The 13,895-nt window shown below is 34.1% G+C and overlaps 1 protein-coding gene across 7 annotated transcripts; it reads left to right on the top strand.

Annotated features, from left to right (window-relative positions):
• Positions 1-3,860: 3,860 nt before the first annotated feature.
• On the top strand, positions 3,861-11,017 carry LOC111397073 (KH domain-containing protein HEN4-like). 7 transcript variants are annotated; one of them, XM_023023786.1, is made up of 9 exons: positions 3,861-4,028; positions 4,112-4,138; positions 6,123-6,698; positions 7,140-7,568; positions 7,667-7,924; positions 8,519-8,785; positions 8,912-8,979; positions 9,372-9,441; positions 9,617-10,044. In XM_023023786.1, the coding sequence occupies exons 3-8, from the start codon at positions 6,123-6,125 to the stop codon at positions 9,418-9,420; spliced, it is 1,647 nt and encodes a 548-aa protein (XP_022879554.1). In that variant the 5' UTR covers positions 3,861-4,028; positions 4,112-4,138; the 3' UTR covers positions 9,421-9,441; positions 9,617-10,044. The 7 variants fall into 7 exon arrangements, 3 of the variants coding, with proteins under 3 accessions (XP_022879554.1, XP_022879553.1, XP_022879555.1); XR_002703140.1 differs by lacking the exons at positions 4,112-4,138; positions 9,617-10,044 and adding exons at positions 10,278-10,386; positions 10,487-11,017 and having other exon boundaries at positions 3,862-4,028; XR_002703138.1 differs by lacking the exons at positions 4,112-4,138; positions 9,617-10,044 and adding exons at positions 10,278-10,386; positions 10,484-11,017 and having other exon boundaries at positions 3,862-4,028.
• Positions 11,018-13,895: the final 2,878 nt, after the last annotated feature.

Here is a 13,895-nt window from a genome sequence, read left to right as displayed (position 1 = left end):
CCATGGTTGCCAAAAGCGGGGCCACTACTTGATGGATTACCTGACAAAAAACCATGCCTAATATACGATAAGGAAATTCAGAAGTGCATGGAAATTGAAAAGAGGACTGAAAATTATGATGACTATTTTTCTTTGTACTACCAATTGCAATCATTTCAAGTGGCTCAACGAAGACAAATATTGTCAATATGAGGGTCGATCAAGTGCTACATAGGAGATTTATGAGTTGTCGGGTTTGTTAAAGCATGTTGCTAAAGTAACCAAAGAAAATGACTTAGCTATCTCTATCAAATTTACTTTTCACAAGGAAAAATAAGAGAAAGATAATAGGAAACAAAATGTAGGAGCTACGTGAAATTGAACCATTAATATTATTCTCAAGTTTGTATAATTCACTGGTTTTATAATCTGTTTGTCGACGTCAAATTTCGGAGTGTAGATTAATCCTAGTAATTTGAAATTTACGTTTGTAATATCAATGTTTTTATGTGATAAACTTAGGAATGAATGTTCAGATTAATCTATCGTTGCTCTACTAGTTTATTGTCAATTAATCTTGCAAGTAGGCTAGCCTTAAATTTGCATTGCTTAATTTGAAGTCATTAATGACTAATTTTTTTTACTTATATGTGACATGCTGCTATGAAGTGGATCCACATAAATAAAGTGTCATGTTTATGGATGACCATATTCATGTGTGAGCTTGACATGCTACATTGTTGTCATATGTAAATATATACCCAATTTCAAAGAAACACAATCTATCATATCCAATACTTCAAATGGATTTGTTATAATAACCTTACACAATCATAGTTCCAAGTTGAAGTTTTTAGATGACGTTGATAAAGGATGACATTGATAAAAGACGTAACTAATTGAGGCTCATAAGAATCACACAAGTGCTTTGTTGTTGACATATATTTAACTTGAATAAAACTACTTAAAATAAGGGTCTTCAACAAATGAGCTTCATACCTTTTTTCCTGAAGACCTCTACAATTATAACTCAAAACAGATACAAAGAACCTTTAATTAATGTCCATAAGTACAAAAAAATATGCATTAAGATTCAACTATCTTGTACATAACACAACATGTTAAATCATTGCTCATTTTTTTCAATTTAATCAAGTAACGCAAAAATCAAATAACTTATGAATTAAGATTCAATTACTTTCTCTTGTGCGAACAGAAATAACAAGAGAAATTCACATTTTCAATCAGGTCAATAAATAAAGTGTCATGTTTATGGATGGCCATCTTCATGTGTGAGCTTGGCATGCTACATTGCTGTCGCAAGTAAATATATACCTAATTTTGAAGAAACACAATCTATCATATCTTGTATCATGTTTTCAAAATATATGCCCAAGCTATCATATATAATAGTATGTTTACAATTTACATGCTAAAATCATTCACACTGGACAAAATCATAATTCAAATTCTTTTCCTAAAAAACCAGTGTTCTGTCCACTTTAGATACTTGGCTGCTTCAACATCTTCATCAATATATGCCATCATCACTGCAATGACAAAATCTAATGTCGATGGTTAGCAACAGTTGTTGACTTGGCAGCATGCCATAAGTAATTCTTAAGAAATTTACTCTTGAACCGCATTGAAGAAGTTTGTGTACATATGTTGTACATAGAACATGTGCTCGATCTCAGGGAACAACTTGTTTGTCACATTTGTAGCCCCTTTTATCTGTCCATCATTAGAGTCAAACCTCTATCATCTCCAATATTAATATCCTCTAAAAAAATAGGTCAAGAACCATCGTCAAGATGTCGTACTTTCTTTATAAACAACTATATATGCAATGAGATAGATGCGATTAACATTATCCATCCGAAACAAACCCTTAAGGGACAACTGTCAACACCTACTACCTTTCTACAACCATCTTGAAAACCTATCTTACAATAATTGAAGCATATGTAGATCCCCTGAAATATCTAATCATGTAATGCAGTAATGATTGTAGACAAAATATTTGTCAGTAGTACCTCGGCTGCATAAGAATGCAATCACCTAAATTGCTCTGGTAAATTTCCTATTAAAACTTCTTTAGCATATGTTCGCATTTTCTACACGACATTTATGCTAATGTCTGTGTGGAGATCCTTCTTCACCATTGCCAAAATAAACTCGATCTTTCAGTCCAGGTCAGTTTTGAAATGCTCTATATACTGACCTGTCAAGAATAGATAATTGTAGTGTCTATTAAATTGGTCCCAACTTCAGGTATGCTCCGAAGTGTAAGATTTTACTTGCAACCTCTCAGATGCATCCATTTTAGAAGCCCATTTTCATCATTGGCAACCCAATTTACAAATTCCTTGGATTTCTCTTTTTTCATTTGCCTTAAACTTTACGTTGTACTCATTCAATGCACCGTATGTTCGCATCGCCTCTCGAAACTCTGATTGGAACTGAATATTTTACCTACCTCGATTTGAGGATTTTTCATTTCCTGATCAAAAGTGAATTCAGGACCGTGACAACTGTCATCCTCATCAAATGAACATTGGGAGAGTAGTTCCTCCTTTGACGGTAGTTCCAATTAATCCAAATTATTATCGTTGCCCTCTTCTCGTTGTTCATGAACTTCATCTTGACGGTCGTTCGATCCAATATCAATCCCATAGTTACATTTCTATCATATTTGATGTTGTCTCCTTCAGACTTAAAGTTGTGGTCGGATTCTATGAAGTCTGGATCTTCGTCACAGTCTCTCATACAATTAAAACTACATTAACCAAGAATACACATAAACTGTCAAATAGAGAACAACAAACTGTGGCCAAACTAAAGAATAATTGTTTGATACATTAGCTATTGGACATTACTTTGTGAGTACAGATAATATTGGTAATCCTATGTATGCATCATGGTTGACTGGAAACAATCAAAAGCATCCTTGCCCATCAACAATCTCAATTATATGACAGCTCAACAATAGAAGAATTGTGAAGCAGATAGATGTTCATTCTTGCTTCTGCACATATCGTCCAAACAAACAAAGGTACACAAACTCTTTTCCCATTTGAAGACACAAATGTAGATCAAGTTAAAATAAAAATTAAAGAAAAGGAAAATGCATAATATATGTTGACTGTGACAGCTAAGAAACAGAAGTAAAGTAGTGATCCCAAAGTCCAAACATGGCACACACAAAAAACATCAAGTTGGAACTTAAAAAGAACAAGTGGGGGCTAAAAAAGTTTAGTTTTGCTCGTGCCTGCAAAGTTTACCAATCCAAATTGTTCAGTTACATGAAATTAAATTACTCTTTAGCATGTGTATGAACTCTCGTACCCATGAAAAACCACAAAAAAGTTTGAGATTTTACCTTCGTGTTTTTCGTCCATTTGCTTGAGTTACAAAAATGGATTGGGTATTGGTTCTTCACGCTTCGACTGGCTGTTTGAGCAGTCAACAATTGTGGGAAGGACCTTGATTTCTGTCACAGGAGATCGATTGTCGAATTCAAATTTGGTGATTTAGAGTTTCTATTTTGCTTTTAGTTTCTTTGTTAGGTGGGTTTATGAATTTTTGTTTTGGTTGTTTGAGGAAATTGGAAGGCATGTATGAAATGATTTCTCAAAGGCGTGTTTTAATAAACGTACGTGGTCGATTATTTGGCAAAACATTCATTGTTGTAAGGATTTAACCGGCTAGCAATGTTTTTGGTCAGCCACATAGACTCGTCAAGCAATAGATCTGATCCAGTGGGCAATGGACAATAATAGATTAAAGTTCAGTGACCAGTGAAAAAAGTTTGAAAGTTCTATACATATATCGTAACATAAATCGAAGTGTAGTGGCTAATGAAACATTTAATAGTATTCCCGACCGTCTTAAACATTTACCCGTAACTTCTCATTACGCATACAGTCCTCTCAAAACCCTAAATATTATTGTATTGTCGTAAGCATATTTTCATACGCAGACTTTTCTTTCGCTTAATCTTTTAACCTTGAAATTTTCTATCCAACAGATTGAACTCTGTATGCAAGGTAATTTTCTCATTTTTTAGTTATTATCTTTTGGTATTTTTTTCTGAAGAATTTGCTAATATATTAGTATTTTTAATTTCCAGATCTGTTTTTACTTGCGGATCTGTTCTGTACGTAGAGATTTTATACCGTTGTTTGTGCTTTTGAGTATTTAGTATCATAAAATTGAAGCTTGTCTGTCCCCTTCTCTCCGTTTTTATATTATGGGATTAGATTATTGGACACTGAGTTTAATTTATGACTTTTTCTTTCAGTTAAATGAAGAAATTTTAACGTCTCGCTCCTTTTCTTTTCTTTTTTCTTTGATTATTTACGTGCTGTTCAGTGGAAATTAAGCGGTCTTAAGATCTGGGATTTTAGTGTTTCTTGTCGATCTCTTCTCAATGAAAAAATCCACTTAGATATATTGGGCTTAAGATTTATTTCCCCTTTCTGCGGGTGACGCTACTATTCAATATTTCAATTGTTTTTTATATCTTCTTGTTTTATAATCTAATTTCTTCTTGAATGTGTGTTATGAAGTAATTGCAGCATGGTATTTGATTAAAATTAAATTTCAGCGAACTTACTATTCACTCATAAACATATATGATTTTCTATTTTTCTATTTTTTTATTTTTTATTTTTTGAAGAAGGTGTTACCAGGTACTTAGGCCATATTAAAATTAAATTTTTGCGAACTTACTATTCACTCATAAACATGTATGATGTTTATTTATTTATTTATTTTTGGAAGGTGTAACCAGGTACTTAAGCCTCAATCTAAGCTAAGCAGATTGAGGCATAAGCCTCACCTCAAATAAAAAATTACGTCAAAAAGCTATGAAATAACAAAAGAGAATGTAAGAAATCATGAAATATCTTGAAAAATCATTGTAGAATTAACACCAAAATAAAAGTATGAAGTACCAAGTACTCCTACTGCTGGAGTTCCTGTGAAGTCACTCGGGTTTCTGCAACGCTGCCTCATAAATATCAGAGCAAAGAGAGGAAGAGTTTGAGAGAGAAAAAATTAAAACCAGAAAGGAAAAAATTGCAGAAAAGGAAAAAAAATAAATAAATTAAATTAAAGCAGAATTGCCTGCTGGAATTTTGAGAAATTGCAGGTTGCTGGAATCTTGTGGTAGAAAACTTATATCTTGGGAATTGGTGAGGATGCATGGAGCAGGGCTGTTTTTTAAGATTTTTTGTTCTCATGTCTTGGGTGTCGATTTAATATTAACTTAGGCCTCGTCAAAGAAGGAAATGTTGTTGCCCAATTATGAACCCACTTAAACCTGATGTTTAGAATTACAGTTGTTTTTAAAAAATAAATAAATAAATAAATAAAACAATAATAATTATAATAACAACACAGCAAAAGATTAAATTTATTGCTGCTGCCTTAGCGCATTGAGGTGTGCACTTCATTAATGAGTGGTAACATCCTTAGTGAAATGTTATTAAAACTAGAGCCTTGAGGCACTGGTCCCATGCGTTTTTGAGGTGTGCAATCATGTCCATGAATTTATGCGGTGCAATAGTGGCATGTCCAATTAATTTGCCTGCATTAATATTTTTCTTTTTAACTTGGGCTCTATTTGGCCCCCATTTTTTGGAAAAGAAAATGGATGGAATAATGTTTTTTTTTTTTGAAAAATGAGTGGTTGAAAAAGAAGGAAAAGTGTTCGATTTACGTATAATATTATTTTATGAAAGATTACGTGGTTGAAAATAGGAGAAAGAAAAATGAAATGTAATGTAATGAAATTTAATGGGGGCCAAATGGGGGCTTAGGGTTTAGAGCAATTTGTGTCAAGTATCCAATTTTCCTTGTTTTAGATTTTACTATTATTATTTCCTGGGCTTTTCAGTTAATAAACATAAAGACACAAACTATAGTTATGTTAATGTGCAATATTTTTTTGAATATGCTGAAGCGGATATGGAAATTCTGGAATGAGATGGAAACTTATTTTTTTAGATGTTGTAACACCACCATCGGATATGTTTTGAGTTGTGGAGTGATATGCTGATTTAGTTCATATAAATTCTGACTTTTACCTAATAACTAGCAGTAGATTAATATGGAATATCAATCAAATATTATTTCAGATGGCTGGTCAGAGAAACTACGGGAAGCGATTGAATTCTCAATCTGACTTTGGTGATAATAGAGGAAACAAAAGAAGAAATTCTGGAACTGATAAAGACCTTTTCTCTATTGGATCGGATGACACAGTGTACCGCTACTTGTGCCCTGGAAAGAAGATTGGAAGTATTATAGGAAGGGGAGGGGAAATTGTTAAGCAATTAAGAGTGGATACTAAATCGAAGATTAGAATTGGCGAGTCAGTGCCTAGATGTGAAGAACGTGTTGTCACTATATATAGTACTAGTGAGGAAACAAATGATCTTGATGATAGTGATGATCGTGTTTGTCCTGCTCAAGATGCACTTTTCAAAGTTCATGATAGAATTGTTGCTGAGGACGTATCAGTTGACGAGGACTCTGAAGAAGCTCCACAAGTTACTGCTCGGCTTCTAGTACCATCTGATCAGATTGGATGCATCATTGGGAAAGGTGGGCAGATAGTTCAGAATATTCGTAGCGAAACTGGAGCTCAGGTTCGCATTCTTAAGGATGACCATTTGCCTGCATGTGCATTGGGCTCTGATGAACTTGTGCAGGTATTGTTGATTCATATATTCTGTTCATCTTCTCAATCATTTATTCCATGGCTCACTACAGTTCTATTGTTCATATTCAGTTGCACTCTGAAAGTTTCTACTGAAATATAGGGTTTTCTTATATGCTGCTTTTGCAGGTGTAATTTCTCTGAACTTTTTCTTTGTTTTTCTCGTCTTCTTTTCATTTGTTGTAATTTTGTAACTCAATATTATTTGTCACCAAGAGAATCATAATTTTTGAGGGCTTTCACATTTTAAAAAAGATGGTATACATGGCATTATGACATTTCATCACTATTCCAATGTTTACTGTTTTTCTCACAGGATGTTCCCCACAGTTATTATTTAGATTTAGCCATGAGATTGACAGAATATTTAATTTGAGTTGTGATGTCTCCAATCCTATTAATATGCTTGTTTTAATAATCTGTGGGGTTGCAGATATCTGGTGAAGCCTCTGTAGTTAAGAAAGCTCTTTATCAGATTGCATCTAGGCTTCACGACAATCCTTCTCGATCTCAGCATTTGCTGGCATCTTCTGTTCCGAGTGTCTATCCTTCTGGTGGTTCACTTATAGGGGCCCCTGCTGGTGCCTCCATCATGGGATTGACTCCATTGCTCGGGCCTTATGGGGAATATAAAGGAGAGAGTGCTGACTGGTCACGTTCTCTCTACTCGGCTCCAAGGAATGAAGCATCTTCAAAGGAATTCTCACTTCGTTTGGTTTGTCCGACTTCTAACATCGGAGGTGTTATCGGCAAGGGTGGTGTGATCATAAATCAAATCAGACAAGAATCTAGAGCAGCTATCAAAGTTGATAGTTCTGCTGCAGAGGGAGATGATTGTGTAATTTCTATTTCGGCAAAAGAGGTAAGGTTTTGCATGTTTTATTTTAGAGTTGATGATATTGTGTGTGCATGTTTTCAGTTTCTTGTAATTCAAACTTCTTCCACTGTATTTGTAATTAGTTTTTTGAAGATACGTTCTCTCCAACAATCGAAGCAGCACTGCGCTTGCAGCCCAGATGCAGTGACAAAATTGAAAGAGATTCTGGTCTTATTTCGTTCACTACACGGTTGCTTGTTCCAACCTCTCGGATCGGTTGCCTTATTGGCAAAGGAGGTTCCATTATTTCGGAAATGAGGAAAATCACTAAAGCTAATATTCGCATACTGTCGAAGGAAAACCTTCCTAAGGTGGCCGCTGAAGATGATGAGATGGTGCAGGTAAAGAAATAATTATGGCAGTGGATGTGTGTAATATGATTTTCACACGTTTGAATATTGAGGTGTTGGTTAATATGAACAAACATTTCCCTGGCGATGTGGTTGTAATTGATGAAATCACTTTTGAATTTCAATTTTATAAGCTTTTTATTTGAGGATTAAAGTGCAATTTTTAAGTATTAAGAAAATAAGATTTTTATATGAATACCATCTGTCTACCAAATTTGCAGAAATTCTGTTTTGGACAATTGAACACCATTATAGGTACATTTAAAACGCATCTCCCTATTCCATTCATGTAAATCCTTGTACCATTCAGGAATTTGCAATAGTAACATATGTCCAATATTTTTGGCTTTGATCAATGAAGGTAATAGAATATATTTTTTAAAAATATATTTGAGTTATTAACATGGAAATTTGTATTACTTGTGTAAATGGAATGGTATCCAAAGCTACTCGTCCTTTTCCAGTATCTAAATCTAAATAATAGAAGGAAGAATAAAAGAGGAACCATGTCATTATGTGAATACCTAAACCATACCATACATTGAGTACCTAATTCCGTTTTTATTTTATTTAATTTTTTGTAAGATTTCTGGAGAGCTTGACATTGCCAAGGATGCCCTTGTACAAGTAACTTCACGCTTGAGGGCAAATCTTTTTGAGAAGGAGGGTGCTATGTCCGCCTTTGTACCTGTACTTCCATACCTTCCAGTGTCAGCAGATGGTCCTGAGAGTTTAAACTATGAAAGCAGAGATTCTAAGAACCGTGGCCGTGGATATTCCTATTCTGATGGATATGGTGGCTCTCCTGAATTGCCACGTGTTGATGCTTATGGAACTTATAGTGGTCTTCAGGTAAAGTTTGTGTCAATTTTATTTCGATTAATTTTGAGAAAAAAATATTGAAATATGGGGGCAAAATCTTGTTATACTTTCTACTTTGTCCATGGTGGGGTGATTGTATTTTATAATTATTTGCAGAGCGGCAGTGGCAGCTCTGCTTATGGAGTCTATGGAGGTCATTCTTCAGGTCGTCCTGGTGGTTCTGGGTAAGATTTTTGTTCTCTTTGTTGATGCACTGGACTGATATCCATGTTCTTTCTAGTGTCTTATGTCAGGTTGAACCAGTATAGTGCCTAAATAATATTTGGATATTAGTTTTTCCATGAGTGCAAGCGCTTCTATATGATGTTAGTCATAGAGGATTCAACTAAATTGACCTTTTGAGCTGTGCCAGAATTTTACAAATGCCATCTTTTGGGTGCTTCCAATTTTTATTATTTTAACTCGCTGACTTGGTGTCTTTTTTCTTGACTCGAAACACAGACATTTCCAAATTGATCTTTTTTTCCTATCCAAATTTGTATCCATACATCCTGAGAATATTTTGTATAAACTGATATGATTCTCCAAGTCCCTGATTGTCAGTTTCTTTTACCAGGTTATCTGGACGTAACCCTGTTTCTAGGGGGAGAAATTATGAATACTAAAGTTTGATAATAAGATTGCAGGTAGACTTTGGTCTCACTTTATATCCTTGTTTTTATTCATGCTTTCAATGAAGTTTCTTATGTGTATTTGCTCATAAAAAAGTTTTGTTGATTTTTTGTGATAACTTTCCTCTCTCCCCATTATGACTGATGCTCTTCTTTTCCCTTTGTTTCCTTTCCATTCCAAACAAAACAGCTGAGATATCTGAAGCCTGAAGTCAGCCTTCTGCCTCTTTTGGTGAAGCCTACTGCCTAAACCAGAAGACCAGATGAACCAGGGTTTGGAAAACTGACCATCCACCTTGATGCTTTTCTTTAGGAGGACAATATCTGAAGATCTTACCTATCAAACTGCCATGTCCCGACACCTTATGATACCAAGCTTTTAATATATAGCTCCAAAGAACCTGTTTAGCCAGCTGCCTTTATCCATTTTACTTCCTCCTGCAGCTGTTATGACATTTCATTTAGTTCTTAGCTGTCTCTTTAGGATTTATTGTGGTTTATTTTGTTTAAAAATCATTGCGGCTTGAATTTAGTTGAAGAAATATTTGCTTAATATGCTATGTATGACAGATTTCGTTGAACATATCTTTTATTATTATGGCATTTTTTCGTAGTTTACTGGTGGGTTATGCTGCTAAAATTTTATCATTGAGCTCATGCAATGTCTACAATGAATATTGACGAAGTTCAATTCTACAATTTGGAAATATGTAGGGTGTTCTGTAGATTATAAGATCTTATGCTTAACAGCTTACTTTGTTTCTTACTTTTTCAAAGCATAAAAATCTAAATCATTATGGTTATATTTGTTTTGGTCAGTATCCTTTTCAAGTTTTTTATATGAGAAACAGGAGACTATAGTCCAGAATGAAGAACTAGCAGCTATTGCAGTTAGAAAGCAGATGCAGTCCAGAGGATACGATTGATCCTGGTTGTTGCAAGTCACTTAAAAATCTGGGAGTAAGTGTAACTTCAAAATTTGTCTTCTAATTTTCTATTGCAAGACATGGATTCAGTTTGATTGAAACTAGTTAACATTTTGATGGTTGAATGGCAGCAGGCTTGATGGGACACATGTTTTCTGCAAACCACAGGTAATATTCTATTTCCTAATGTACCAAATAATCTTGGTAGTTATTAGTTAAAACCAATTTTCAGGGCGCTATCTACACATATAATGAATGGCGAGTGAATCCAAAATACTTGATATCATATGCTCACGGATTTCCCTATATATCTAAGCACGAAAAATTATTAACTGTTTCTGGTTTCTCAGTCATTTTGGCTTCTACTTTAAAACTGCTGCAAGTTCATTCGTGGACTTGTGCATTGTCTCTCCAAACAGCTGAACTTTGTTGAAAGCTTGAAGGTAACGTTTGAGCAGTGTCAGATTTTTTTGTTTTAGTTGAATTACATTTATTTCGAAATTAATATATGCAGCCAATGATAGATAGCATTAGATCGGTGTCTTATATTACCATATCATCTTTCGTTTAATGCGCAATTCTTTTCTATTTGTACTGGATTGTTCTAATTACTAGAAACAAGATTTGTCCAAATGAAATTCGTATTCTATGTTGAATTTTTGTAACTATACATATATTTTTTTTTAATTTAAATATGATTGTGGGTGTTCGGACAGCTTACGTGTACCTCAACTAATTCCATGTGGTCTTGAAGTTTACAGTCGGGTACTCACTTCAGTGGCTCTGAAGGGATTCGAACTGGTGACTATTGGAAAGCAAACACAATGTCTTTTCACCCTTTGGGTGCCTTGATTATACTCTTTGGATAAGGTAAAAATCATGGGATATTGGTCGTTTTTACAAGATTTGGAAGTGGCGGTTGGTTAATGGTTTGGGAAGGGATGCCTTTAATTGCAAATATTACCGGAGGAGTGGATTAAAAAATTAACGAGTGTGCCGTTGAAGGATCGCTTGAAATTATTTTTGTTAGTTTCTAGATCTTGATTACTATGTACTATTGTGTCCGACTATGCATCGATTAACATTTTTGTCAAAATCAGTGTTTTGAAAATTGGCATAGGCATCAAGGGGAAAAAATCAAGGGACAAGGGTTAAAGGGTTGAATTGAGGCTGAACCGATTATAAAAAATGAATCAAAAAATATTTTTGAATGTCACAAAATTGACAAGATTGACAAAAGCAATAATTAAACTTGGCTACATTTAGATTTCGAAGCTTCAACATATGGTGGATTGCTTAAATATTCTTTGTCGCGTTTAAGTGTGTTAATTAAAACAATACTAAAATGAAAGAGAGTTTATTTGAAAGCAAAAATAATAATAAATCAATAAATCAAATACATAGAATCAATAATTTATTTTGAGCTTTAGGCTTTCTTATGTTTTTTTTTCTTCAGTTGAAAATATTTTTATGGATAATTCTAAGTGTATATAATTTGGTTTACCAAATGATTTACCTACTCTCACAAGCACGTGGATCATGCATGAATAAATTAATCTCAACATGTGGCTCCCACACCCCCATTGTGAGTGTATGTAAAGCATTAGGTAAAAAAAAATTAGGTACATCTAGCATGATCCTATTTTTATTGGTTATAACACTTCTTAAAATTATGCCAAAAGGTAATACAATCTGGGAGAAGGGAAAAAAAAAAAAGAAAAAAAAAAGGGAATTAACATTAAAAAATATTAGCAGCTTTTTGTTTAGTCTCCATTTGGCTCTCATTAATTTTCATTTCATTATATTTCATTTTTCTTCCCTATTTTTAACTATACAATTTTTTCATAAAATGATTTACACATAAATCGAATTTTTTTTCTTTTTCAACCATTCATTTTTCAAAATAATATTATTCTACCCTTTTTTATTTCTACAAAATGGGAGCCAAACGGGATCTTAGGTAAATGTAGATAAGCCCATGATGCTTAGTTGGTCTTTTCGGACAATCAATCACACTGACAACTGAGTCACGGTCCAGACAGTGGGTAATCTTGGAAAATGAGTGAAAGCCCGATCCAACAATGTTGTGTGATTGAAGAAGGGCAATGTCACTCGTAAAGCTATATGAAGAATGTAACATTTTACCATCTCAAATGGCAGGTCTTTTCCCTGGTTTCCAATTATGTGGGTTTTGAGCCTTAATCTGATCAATCTTTGTACACGTTTTCAATTTTTTTGATTAAATCAGTATGTGTGATTTGATTTTCATGACATTAATCTAAATACGTTTTCAATTATCGTAGCTCTGAGTAAATTGTTTGGATGCAAACTGAACTTTCATCATTGTTATAGTTTATTCACTGGACTTAAAATTGCACCTAAATACTTACTAAACTTTTCAGAACTTGCACTCCTTCTCCCAACTTTTCAACTTACCGTTTCGAGAATAGCTTACGTGGCTTTACGGCATCTGACGTGACTGTTGACGCAGTCAAATATGCACATGTGGCTGTCAATAATGCAAAACATGTATTAAAAAATTCTGGCAAAATGCATTTTTCCTTCAAAACACACTTCTTCGAAAACAAAATTCACTCTGCATAATTATTTTTTACCCGAAATCCTAAACTCAGAAAAACGGAGAGAGAAAATTTGCTCCTCAAGATCAGGGCTTTGAAGAAGTGCGTTTTTGGGGGAAAAGTTTTGCCAGAATTTTTAAAAATTGTGTTGCATTGTTGGCAGCCACATGTACACATTTAACTTTGTTAATAGTCACATCGGATGCTGTCAAGACACATAAGCTATTTCTGAAACGATAAGTTGGAAGAGTGACGAATGGAGTGCAAGTTTTGAAAGTATTTGGATGCAATTTGAAGTCTAAGGAATAAAACGTGACAATGATGAAAATTCTGTTGGTATTCAAATAATTGACTCGTTAAAAAAGTACCGAATCTTTCTTTACCATTACAAAGAAAAAAGTCAATTATTTGCTGACATTAATGTTAGGCTAAAGCCCTTGTGACAATCCCCTGGACATCCAGGGGTTGTGTGGCGCCCCCCTCCTGCGCCCTCTTTGTTTTCATTTTGATTTCTATGTAATAACTAATTTTGTGCCCCCCTTTTAAATGTTTTCAATGACTAAGCCATTAGTTCTATTTTGTCAAGCAATTGTAACGGTTGTATCATTTTTATTCGTGGAAATTACGCTATACCCTACTTTAAAAATTTAACATTTTAAAATCAGGTTGGAAGTTTTACAATTCAAAAATCAGATGCTTTATTTCGAATTGTTACGTGATTTCATGAATTTTTCTTCTCTATTGATGATGATGCAGAGAAATTTTGAAACTCGTGTTTAATTGGAGACCATGACCCCATATTAAATAACTGCAATTGGTCCGTCATCAATTCAAAATAACGTCTTCCATTCTCTACACTTTATTCCTATAACATTTAGTACCCACTAATCCAAAATTAAACTTAATTAGAACATGTCTCAGAAAATTGGCGGTCACCACCAGATGAGGCCATCTCAAGGTGTTT

The sequence above is a fragment of the Olea europaea genome, chromosome 7 (genome assembly GCF_002742605.1).
Source record: "Olea europaea var. sylvestris chromosome 7, O_europaea_v1, whole genome shotgun sequence".
Lineage (NCBI taxonomy): Eukaryota > Viridiplantae > Streptophyta > Magnoliopsida > Lamiales > Oleaceae > Olea > Olea europaea.
Note: the sequence above shows the minus strand (reverse complement) of the source record. Positions and strands in the feature narration are given on the sequence as shown.

Excerpts from the sequence above, each read along its gene's own strand:
- LOC111397073 (XM_023023786.1), top strand. The coding sequence starts at position 6,123 with ATGGCTGGTCAGAGAAACTACGGGAAGCGATTGAATTCTCAATCTGAC. Across the intron at positions 7,569-7,666 it reads TTTCTATTTCGGCAAAAGAG|TTTTTTGAAGATACGTTCTC; the intron begins GTAAGGTTTTGC and ends ATTTGTAATTAG. Across the intron at positions 8,786-8,911 it reads GAACTTATAGTGGTCTTCAG|AGCGGCAGTGGCAGCTCTGC; the intron begins GTAAAGTTTGTG and ends AATTATTTGCAG.